General features: G+C 38.7%; 1 protein-coding gene across 1 annotated transcript in view; it reads left to right on the forward strand.

Moving 5' to 3' along the window:
• LOC126235089 (ATP-binding cassette sub-family C member 4-like) overlaps nt 1-12,696 on the forward strand; it is a 257,022-nt gene that overhangs the window by 163,010 nt on the left and 81,316 nt on the right. The window contains exon 14 of the mRNA XM_049943823.1: nt 11,458-11,666. Coding sequence (XP_049799780.1) covers nt 11,458-11,666 — 209 coding nt within the window. The remainder of the gene's footprint in view (nt 1-11,457; nt 11,667-12,696) is intronic.

Raw genomic sequence — 12,696 nt, forward strand, 5'->3', positions numbered from 1 at the left:
TTGATAGGTATTTTACCTCTGTTCCGTTACTGGAATCATTGGCTGAAAAAAACTTGCCTGCCACTGGAACAATCATGAAGTCAAGAATACCCAGAGCAGTCCATCTGACAGCAGACAAGATTCTTGCAAATCAAGGACGTGGGTCTGTTGACCAGACAGTGAGAAAAGACAAACTCATTTCTATTGTAAAATGGTATGACCAAAAGCCAATCATAACTGCATCGACGAAGGTTGGGAAGAACCCTATGGATCAATGTAAAAGGTGGTCGAAAAAAGATCGGAGATACATTCAGGTTCCCCGTCCAGCAGTAATCAGCTGCTACAATAAAAATAGGGGTGGCATAGACCTGATTGACAGAATGATGAGTTTTTACAGGATCTGCACCAGAACCAAAACGTGGACTGTAAAAACTATTTTTCACTTCATAGATCTGGGAATTGCAAATAGCTGGATTCAGTACAGAAGTGACAGAATTAAGAACGATGAGCCAAAGAAGAATATCCTGCAGTACCTTGATTTCAAAATTAGAATTGCTGAGCATTTGTTAAGGGGCCAAGAGGAACAACATTCTGATGAAGATGATGAGGAGTCAACTCCTAAAAGGCGAAGATTACTGCCGCCACAATCACCTTCACCTTCTGTAACCCATTTACCAGAAATGACAGGGTTGAAAAATAGCATGAGGTGTAAGAACAGTGGCTGCGCAAAGAAAACCAAAATAAGGTGCAAAGGTTGTTCAGTTTTCCTCTGTCTGACATCACAGAAAAACTGTTTCTCTGAGTATCATCAGAAATAAAACTGTCAAAATTCGACATTTATTTTACTTTTTAAATTTATATTAATTATTTTAAATTAACAATCAGTGTATGATTCAAGTAATATCTGCATAATAAGACTGTATTTTGTTCAATAAACTAAAAATAAAGTACTTTTTTACATTTTCAACTTTATTTCTAATGTTTACTTATACGTCTCCAAGACCCAGTGTCCATTGTAATGGACACTTTACTTCTTTTCTAATGTTTACTTACATGTCTCCAAGACCCAGTGTCCATTGTAATGGACACTTCAGAAAACCATGAATTTAAAAGAAAAAAAGAAAAACTTTCGTGAATCTTATTTCACTACCTTCTGTTTAACAGGTACAGAATATGTGTTTCCAAAAAAATCATGACAATTGTCGCCAGGTCTCAAGAGGATATTTGAATTTCCCACGGTAAAATGGTCTAGAAGCACATACTTTAATATCAGAAATAGAACCCATGTCGAACAGTGTAATTTATCGAGAATGCTACCGCCACCTCTGATGCGTTTCGTAACACTCATGTAATTGCAACTGTATGGTTTGAGATTTATGTGTCCTGTTTACGAATGTTCAACCATTTCTTGTTCTTTGATGGGAAATCTAACCACATAACTAAAGCCTTGTTCCCTCTAGTTCTTATAATACGATCTACGAGAAACACATGTAGTTTAGAGCTTTTCTGTAGTTGCTCTTCCTAAAAACTGCCAGCAGTTTCTTCCCCATAGCTTTTACTTAAGATGTACGTTGTGCATCGCAGTTTGGACATTGTGAATATTTCTGTTGACAGGTTCAGTAGGTAAAACTTCTCAATGGAGTTCTGTATTTCGAAATACATATCAAATCACCTACATTAAATTTCTGCTTTGGTTTATCCACCATATTAATAATATTGTGTACTGTATTAAGAAGCCTCTTATCACATATATCAATATTTTGCAGTTTATTTGTTGTACTGCTGAACTAGTTTTGGGAGAATGCCTATTTGTACAACCCCCAAATTTTAAATTTGGTCCACATATGGTTTTTTATCATCCTGTTCCAGTGCTCCACAATACTCACCTTCGTGTGGGAGAATGTTGCTTAATAATTGTATTTCCATTACGACTTGACTTTACTTGCGCCATATATACCTTTTAAACTGAGCGTAATAATATTATTTGATTTATTACTTTAATAGCCTTTTGTTCATCCTTTTTGCTGTCGCCTTTACCGTTTGTTAGTCACACATAATATTTCAATGTTTGTTTGCTTCTCTTTCGGCAGATATATGACAGAGCTTGAAGTTTTGAAGAATATTAACTCTCATAAACGAGGTGTTCTCTCAAATTTCATACTCCCAACCTGTATAACATTCATAGTTAAATGTATAGTGTGGGTTTCCGGCATATATGGCGCAACCTTGCTAACTCCATTTATGGTGTCTAACTCTCTATCACTGTGTTAACTAAAGTAAGCAGTAATGGTGTTTTCTTCTCTTCCATGTTCCTCTTCTTCTGCTCTTCCTCCTCCATCTGTAGTCTGTGAAAGTCTTTTCAGATTTCCTGTTACTGGTTTAAACGTTTCTGAGAGAGATTGTTCTCGTTGCAACTGATCTATTTTTAGCAATCGTAATTTCCAATGAACAGCTTTCCTTGCTTCAGTAACTTTACATTTTGTCACCAATAAAGGTTTTGATGATACATAACTTATATGTACTCTGAAACTTCTGATGATGACAGTACGCAACTTTTGTATGTATTCCGCTGATAAAATTAAGTGCATCCATCAGTACTGCGTAGACTTCCTCAGTCCTGTCATCCAACATCTCACCTTCTCAGGCTACTTCCTCGATATGACTTTCTAATTTCATTATTTTTGAACTGACTATCTCGATGTTACTGCGCCATACTCTTGGAACGAGTGTATGACACGTGAAAAATCGTCCATAATTTACAATATAGTGATATATTTGTGTATTGGTGCACTTCATTTTAAGCAAAAACTCGTGGAAGTTTCGTTTGTATCGACCGCTATTCAGTTTCCTCAGTTTATTAATTACCAGAAAGCCATCCTGTGTGGTTCCAGGAATAATCACATTTGCTAACAGATTCATGGCACATTACATCGGTTTACATGTGTTTGGTTAATATGTTTTAAATCTGTACAGCCCTCTTTGAGTGCAACAATAAGGTTCACATGATTCCTTACCAACTGATTTAGAATCCTGGAAAACGTCTGTCTCAAATGAAAGGCATCAGTTTCCATATGACAGCCGAATCAAATATATTTGTGTATCAAATCCTGGTTGTCTACTACATCATTGACGAATATGGTTACACTTTTTGGTTTCACTTTCTCAGGAAGTGCAATACCACTACTTTAGTTGATTGTCTGGTACGTTACACCATCAATGCCATACGAAAATTCCTGTTGAAGTTGATGTTAGACAAAAATACGGTTTTTGAAAATACTTATTCTTGCTCAAAGCGAATCCCCTCACACTGTGTTGACAACTACAGTACAAGAAAAGTCTTTCCCCCATCCAGATGGGCCAACAGTCAAAGCACTTTATCAGGAAATATTCAGTCCTTTTCCTGTCCCAATTTCCGGTATCAGTACAGAAGCAGTTACTTACTAAAAGACCCTTGTGCCAAGGTTGTTTCGTCAACTGCACTCAATCATGGGGATGACTATTGATCTACATTAGTATCTAGGAGGATTTATAGAGAAACAAACAATTTACATATAGCTCTTACACATTTTTATTTAGAATTTCTTACCTATAGTAGGTATATTAAATAATTATAAGACTGTAGTTCTGTATCTCCGAGTGTATCTGGCGTATATGCTTCATGCATTTCCACTTGTATCGAAGCACAGCATGAATCTTAGAGTTGATCGATGATTTCTTCTGACGATCAACAAGTTTTTCATACTATCGCCAATATGTTGCTCCAAAATTTCACATAGAACTGGTAGACATACAACTGTCAGCTTAGCCAACACTGTGCATTGTGCTGTATTGAATAGCTAGAAAGTATTAGATTTTTAAAGGTGTGCTCCTGCAGATGTGTAGACTCTGTGTCGTTAAATATTTTAAACGTTTGTGAGAAGTCCCCTGTAGAAGTTGTATGTTCACACAGTATCACAAAGGGGGAGTGTCTGTTTCCATGGAAGCACTACATAGAAGCACTACATAGACGAATCCACTCATCTAGGGATAGTGTTACTTTGGCTCACGAAATCATGGGCTTTAAAATACCACCACTGGACAGAATTCTTGATCCAACTTCATACTCTTGCTGATAGGTTTAGTACCATATTTGATTAAACAGGGTTATGTAATATTATTTGGCTCTGAGCACTATGGGACTCAACTGCTGAGGTCATAAGTCCCCTAGAACTTAGAACTACTTAAACCTAACTAACCTAAGGACAACACACACATCCATGCCCGAGGCAGGATTCGAACCTGCTACCGTAGCGGTCGCGCGGTTCTAGACTGAAGCGCCAGAACCGCTCGGCCACCAGCGGCCGGCTAATATTATTTCCACGTCAGTCAGCTGCTGCTGCTGTTATGACAGCAACTCTTCTGTGAGAAGGAAGAAGAATAAATTATTAGTTACGTATATTATTTTGGAGTACAGGTATAGATGTTGTGTTCATTGGTAACATAATATGGACACATTTCTTTCTGTGTGTCTACCAGCATTTTGGCAAACACATCACATTACTGACTGCCTGATGTTTTCTGAATGGTCATAATTGCACTACAGTGTGGACTGCGCCTGTCAGTATAGATTTTCCATTTTCCACCCATGCATCCACACTTCAGTACCTGATGTGCTGGTGAAGAGAAAATAAACATTTATAGGTTACTTGTGCTATGCACGCTTGGAGGTACTAACCAGCCTAAAAACATACTACTAGTAATGGATATAACTACTAGTCTATTAATGATGTAAATGCTGATGAAATATTATGCAATACATTGTTTTCAGTTGTCAATAAAAATATCTGCACTTATTACCCTAACACTGTGCGTTACTGATGGCTTTCTTAAATTCATTATCTGTACTAATACTTATATGATGACAGTCTTGCTGTATATGCTTCGACAGGTTGGCCATTTGAGAGTTCTCACATGACTGACTGAACAGTTTATCGGTGGCTGAAAATATATATGTTTCAGTGTAATGAATAATGTCAATGTGTCAAGCAGTAAATTCAGTACTCGTCATTACCTTAACATTGACTGTATGCTCGAATGGTTAAATTTTTTTATAGAAAATTATGCAATTCCTTTGGTATTACAGATTTCAAGTTTTGAGTATTCTGTATGAAGTATTCTATATGACTTGTATATGCTTTGAAGCACTGTGGCTGCATGCTAATACAGAACCCAGTGGACTGTACAGCTGTGTGACCGTTTTTATTGAGAAATGCATCACTTAGCGGGAAGGAGCACATATCTGACATGTGCTCTCAAAGACCTTTGTGTCTCAAATGCTAAACGCAGAACACTGTACCCCCATTAAGTGTGGTGTGATATATGTTTAGTATACGTATGGCATAACTGAAGCATATGTGTGGTGTAATTTTGACGTAGTTTGGGTGTTTGTGGCGTAATTGTGGTGTACTTTGTTGCATACATGTGGTATATGTATGATACTGAGACGTGTGGAAAGTATATACATCGTGGATACTCTGGTTACTTGAGCACTCACATCCTAAAATTAGAATGATGCAACATTTTCAGTACTCACATGATAATTGTATTGCATCAGTGGCATATAGAGATCGTCTACAGCTTCCATCCATTTCCCTTAGAACCTTCTGAGCTATGACGCTATGTATGTGTGAATGAGGATGGGTAAACACTGTGACTCAGCTGACAGTTCCAAGACTCTGTCACTGTGAATTCACCTGCTAGCGCTTTATAAACAGCGGTGTGTGCTGCTACTGGTAGACAAGGTTGAATATAAAACAATTTTTATGGGATATGTTTATTTACAACCAGCAGTTTGAAACACACCAGTTATTGCCTTTATTGGGTTTTGTGTGATTTACCTAAGCCGCCAAACAGTTAATTATTATGAATATATGACCGTGTGCTTAACGGATGAAAGGCCATCGGCTTTTCTGCTGTGATTTCTGGGGTAATTGAACAGAGTGCGTTTGTTTTGAGTTAATGATTGAAAGTTTCTCTATTATTAAAGACCATAATGGTTGCGATTACAAACTGACATGTATTTTCTATTAACACACAAATTCTGAGGCAGTTGCTACCTTCGCCTTACACGTTTAGTTACGGTTATATCTGTTATTGGTTGCTTATTTTAAGTACTTCGTCACACGCAATGATGATGGTTAACATTCACAACAATCCTCACTGCAATTCATGCTTGTTGCTGGCCGACGCGGTTGACGCGAAACACGTAATTCGGCCTTTGTCACTTTTGGTTTTATATCACTCGCGAATCGATATTGATGAGGGTCAGCCCCACGACGATCAGGGGGACGCGTTCATTTGTCACACTCCAGTGAATTTACAATTTATTCATCACTCGGCACATCCGCCATTGACACCGTACTCAGCTCGACTGCCATTCTTGCCCGTCTTCCCAGTACTTCTTCCACTCGACACTAGTCTCAGTGCCACGTGCAGCACTCGACAATCTGTCTGCTATCGACCTGGGTGTCGGATACTAATATGTAAGTTCGTGGGATCACGGATCCCTTACAAGTTACGGCAATAGCCATCCTATATTCCTCCTGATTGCTTGATGGTCTTAATAAACTTGATTGTAGAAGGCTGCATCTGCAGTTCAGGCAAAGATAGTTCTGCTAGCGCTGTAGTAATGACAACAGAGCCCTAATAATAATGATGTAATAATAATAATAATAATAATAATAACTGAAACAATATTTAGAGATGAGGGAAATATTGAGAAACAGCTTACAACTGCTTCTTATGTGGTGGGGGACTAGAAGGCGTTTAAAAAAGGGTATACAAGTCCAGAAAAATGTAATACATCGTGTTGGCGGACCCAATCAGATATGGCATCATTCTAACCCTTCTGTTGTTTTGCCATTATTTGTTGAACAGTGTTCCTCTTGTCTACAATAATATACTCCTCCATTATCATTCCTTTCTTCTCTTGATGCAGAAAGCGGTGAGCACATTTCTCTGATAGATGATTACAACAAATAGACTCGATAAAAGTCTTGTTGGCTCAATGCAACCATCTCGTCGGTTTAACACAGTAGACCTAAAATGACAGCACTCATGCAATCAAGTTATAAAAAGTAAAATTGTGCAAACGATGGGGGGCTAAATTTGCAATTCATTGGCTGAAATATCAGTGCTTTTGCTCCCAACACATTTGGCTGAGAGAATGATGACGTCAATGGACATACATAACGTCATTGGTCACAGGGGAAGGGGCAGGATGGAATTCTTGGAATGCTGATGCTGATAGCAGTAACTTGTGAGCCAGAACGCCCAGTGATTCTCTCTATCACTGAATATGCAGAAAAGAAAAAGCAATTGCGACTATACTTACTGCCTTCGTGCAGATGATTAATCCTCATAATACCAAGAGGATGGGGTACTTTGTGCCCACCATTCGAAAATTCGAAAATATTGTAATCTTGATAGTTACGTTATAATTTAAAATTTTGAAAAAAACATTTATTGTTTTTAGTGAATTCTTCTACCAGATTGCATATGTTTTCAGTTAAACTTAACCCAAAACATTAAGTTTTAGTGGTATATGTCACTTTCCCCAGTGAGGGTTGTATTCAATATTTTCAGGTTACACCTACATGTCAGGTTAAACTTACACATCACTATCTCTTAAACATAATGTTGCGAGTAAACTCAGAAACAGTTAACTAATTTTGCCTTTGATTTTTTTAAATTACCCAAAAAGCACCCTCCCACATCGGTATCACACATTACTGAAAGTTTGTTGATATTGCTAAGAGTGTGCTAAAAGATATTTTCAGCTTCTGGATCCTGCTTATGTAGTATGTATTTAAAAAGTATTTTTTCAATGTAAGTCAACAACAGTTAAGGCATTCTTTTTCTACTAGCAAATTTCTTTCGTGTTGGGCATAAAGTATCCACCCACCCTTCCCGCTCCCCATTTGGTAACACGCATTATGGGAAATGCGTTGGTAGTGTTAGAGTTAAATATCGAATGACCAACCGTTTGTGATGTTCATATGTTAATGATATACTTTACACACACTCAGATTGGCAAATGCACCACTCAATTTCAAAAATTAGCTCTATATTGTCTTATGATCCAAACACACATCATCTTCTTTTATGTCCAACAGTTGAATTAGCTGGAGTATTGTTTTAACTTGTGATCCTGCAGTCCAAATTATTTAAAATTTGGCAAGTTGAAATAAATATATTGTTATTTATAAAGGCTGAAATTTTTTTCAAGTAATTGAGTGTAGGGACCACCAAAGGATTGAGATTGAACAAAGTGATGATTTATTTCGTGAGTAAAAAGCACATAAGTATTTAAAATGGTGGTGCTACAAATATGCATATAAGCATGAAATAAAATAACGAAATTGTTTATTTACGTATTTAAGTGGCATCAAGTACGCCAAATACTAACTAAACTTCAGTCCCTTCCCGCTAAATTGTAAACAAAATAAGCGCCAGCTCACAAATAAAGTTCAATATAGCGGTTAACGTCCCTAAACGTTCGTAATTATAAATAAGTATAAATAGGCTAACCAGTAACAATTCCAAAACTGTAACACAAATAATTATTTTTATCGCTGCTCATAGCCTAACATTTGCAAAATGTTAAGAGTTCCCACTGTTTCACATATTCCAAGTTCCATTATATATATAAATAGAAGTTTAAGCATTCGTGTGGTCATTTGCCACCCAAAACCAGTTACCCTACATGTTCTAAGCCACGCCAACTGCTCTCCAGCATGCAAGATATCTGAGTGCCACTCTGGCATACAATGACCACACAGCATGACCACTAGACGCAGAATGACCAGGAACGGCCGTTAGAATGCTCTTAAAAGCCCTTGATAAACCTGTCATACTTCACAGCGACGGGGAAAATATATAAAACGGACCTCCACTCTGTATACAGGGTGTTCCAGGAGGAATGGTCATTATTCAGATATATGACAGGAACTCTAGTTTGAAATAATAATAATAATAATAATAATAAACTACACATGAACATATGCCGTATTTCCAATCGTTTCTAAGGTAGAAAACCTTTATAAGGACTAGGAGTGGATGCAAAATTGTACCCTGTTGGACTCTCTTTGGGATCTCTCCATTGTACTTACGCCAACTTATATTCATGGGGTTGGATGAAGTATGAGGTGTACGACTGAAAGCTGAATACATGAGATGAACTGCTTGATTTTGTCCTCGGCACCGTTGCCCTCATTAGGAAACACTCAGTGGCACTCACACAAGCGACATAACATGTTCTCCCAACAGTGCACAAATCTTTGAAATTCATGTTGAGATATTCGCACATTTATTATGCACTGCACATCTGTAATGTGGTGTGTATCAAATGCTTAAAACTGATTATGTTACAAAATACGATATTTCTCAGCTGATACTTTGTAAAACACATGCTGTAATATTTACTAACTGTTGTAGGGGAAGGTTGCTCAAGTTGTACCCCTTAAAGGAGAATTAATGTATTTGCTAGAGTAATTTAAATAATAAATTTGTTTCATGTACATTGAATCTTTATTTTTTAAGCTACCAGCCAACTTCCACAAAAATACAAAATTATCTTCTCAAAATAAGTTTTCCACCTTTCCATCTTTAGCTTCGTTACGATTAAGGCGCTTGGTTTCCTAATCCATATCTCCAATAGCCTACGTCATACTTAGGATAAAAAATCAACAAGGACATAATAAATCCATGGAATAAGATAGCAAAAAACTAACAACAGCCAAGTACAAACTGCAGACTAACGTTACTTCCGTAGTTACACGCAACGAAATTTATGTCTAGGAAACAAAATATAAATTCTTAACAAATTAAATTGCTTAAATTGGTATATAGAAAATCAGTTAGATTGAACAAAGATATCACAGATATAATTCTTAATTTTACTTTCCACGCCAGAGCATAGGTTATGTATCCAAACTTTGTATTTTATACAGTGAAACATATTTTCTCGATCTCCCTCATAGGGTTGACATAACCAGTTCACGCTGTCGTCCATGTTTTATTCTTGTTAAAATTTTCATCCGTCTGTCTCCTTGTTATGGGTTTGTGCACAGATTTCGTCGTTTTACTGGACTTTTCTTTGGCTTCTATTTCCTTGCTGTAAGTACTAGAAGTTGACTCCATTGTTGATTTAGGTCGTTTCGTAATTTTTTTGATAGCTTTTGTTGTACGCGACACAGGATATAAGGTGTTCAAGTAAAACTTAATGTGTTGACCTTTAATTTTGTCAACTGTTGCAATGTTGTTTTTCTGGTCTACGTTCTTGAGACACTGTAGAAGGACGAGTCTGATCGTTGAGTGGTGTTGCAAAGTTAGGCAAACGTCCAGATTTTCGCGTTGTTGCTTCACTTCCATGAGCCAATTCTTGGTCTGTTTGATCAACGGCATGTATAGTAGGAGTTACAAGCTCCTCTCTTTGACGACATTTCTGTCGTATGGTTACCAGCTTGTTGCCTTAGAACCGTTTAGTCTATGTCCATGCAAACAGATCTGGCGTATGCATTTCCCAGAAGTTCTGCAATGTTACCTTGTTTTATGAGACTGTCAGGATATGAACGTAGAAGTGAAGATGCCACTTCTTCCTACCGCCGGCCGGGGTGGCCGAGCGGTTCTTGGCGCTACAGTCTGAAACCGCGCGACCGCTACGGTCGCAGGTTCGAATCCTGCCTCGGGCACGGATGTGTGTGATGTCCTTAGGTTAGTTAGGTTTAAGTAGTTCTAAGTTCTAGGTGACTGATGACCTCAGAAGTTAAGTCCCATAGTGCTCGGAGCCATTTCAACCATTTTTTTCTTCCTACCCGTTTTTAGTGTTTTAAAGAAAGTTCTTTTTAGTGCCTACAGACGAGGAGTCATGTGGGCATGAAATGATAGCATGATTATACCATAATCACAAGCCATATGAATGCTTTTGACATTTCGACAGAACACTTTCCGGGAAGAGAGAGATACTATGTTGCTTCCACCCACATACATCTCGCGAAACTACCGTGAAGACAAATCTCGAGACATAAGAGCTAATTGAGAGGTTTATATGCAACCATTCTTTCCACGCGAGTGGGTTAGGGAGGGGGGAACAGTTAGTGGTACCAGAAGTACCCTCCGCGACACACTGTTTGGTGATTTGTGGTGTGTGATCTAGATGTATTGAACTGCAGGACTATAACTAACAGAAGAAACGATACTTTAGAAAGTTTTGGCTATCCATCCTATTCAGTGAATTTATTGGAATGGATCGAAGTTCTGAACAGCCAAAAAATTTTCACTTATCACACTCAACGCAGCGTATTCTTTGTAAAAAATCAAGAATTGTCACCCATTTTGAGGCTTAGTAGTCAATATGTTTACCATTTAAAATTTCACGCATGTAGATGAGACGTTGAATGTCTGCTGCTGAACAATATGACTGTCTCCTCTTTCGTGCAGAATGCGATTGCTGAAGAGACTGGAAAGCTACACAGAGATCCCGCAGAGCAGGACAACAGCGAGAAGGTGCTGGACGCGGAGTTCAGGTGGTCGACCATCTGGCAGTACTACGGGGCTGCCGGGGGCGTGGGCCCGCTGCTCTCCGTGGTCGCCTTGCTGCTCATAGCGCAGGTCATCACCAGCGGCTCCGATTACGTCGTAACCTACTGGTAAGGGAACACCTGCGGCGTCAAGCAAAGGAGTAGCTGTGACTGAAGTTTTAAACAGAATATTACCACTCAGGCAACAAGTAATAAAATGTAGCCGCGCTGGATTAACTGAACGGTCTAAGGGGCTGTGCGCCTGGTCCCGGCGGAGGCTCGAGTCCTCCCTTGGGCATGGATGTGTGTGTTTGTCCTTAGGATAATTTAGGTTAAGTAGTGTGTAAGCTTAGGAACTGATGAACTTAGCAGTTAAGTCCCATAAGGTTTCACACACATTTGAACAATAAAATGTAAATATCGTGTGCCTAGAGCCTCCCTTCGTGTAGATCGTTCGCCGGATGCAAGTCTTTCGATTTGACGCCACTTCGGCGACTTGCATGTCGAGGGAGATTAAATGATGATGATCAGAATAACACAACACCCAGTCCCTGAGCGGAGAAAATCTCCAACCCAGCTGGGAATCGAACCCGGGCCCTTAGCATTGACAGTGAGTCGCGCTTACCACTCAGCTACCAGGGCCGGACAGGCAACAACTACAATATTGTAAAAGCAAATGAAATTTTCTATACTCCTCTCTACACTAGGAATAATTCATCAATGAACATAGTTATTGTTACTTAACTGGTATAGTGTGATTCGTGGAACAAGTCAGCAAATAAAAAGCCTTTGCCATATACTATATGGCCTTAATGTATGTTAACCTCCTTAAATTACTAGGTCTACCTCAAATGTGAGCTGAAGATCATTTTTATCGTACTGAATCTGTCTAAACTGAAGAAGCAGTGTTCATGTCTGGGGAGTTTGGTGGCCAGCTAAAGTGTTTAAGCTCAGAAGAATGTTCCTGGAACCACTCTGTAGCAATTCTGGGCGTGTGGAGTGTCGCATTCTCCTGCTGGAATTGCCCAAGTTCGTCGGAAAGCACAAGGGACACGCATGGATGCAGGTGATCAGACGGGATGCTTACGCACGTGTCACATGTCAGGGTCGTATCTAGACGTATCAGGTGTCTCATATCACTCCAACTGCACACTCCCAC

The sequence above is a fragment of the Schistocerca nitens genome, chromosome 2, assembly GCF_023898315.1.
Source record: "Schistocerca nitens isolate TAMUIC-IGC-003100 chromosome 2, iqSchNite1.1, whole genome shotgun sequence".
NCBI classification, from domain to species: domain Eukaryota; kingdom Metazoa; phylum Arthropoda; class Insecta; order Orthoptera; family Acrididae; genus Schistocerca; species Schistocerca nitens.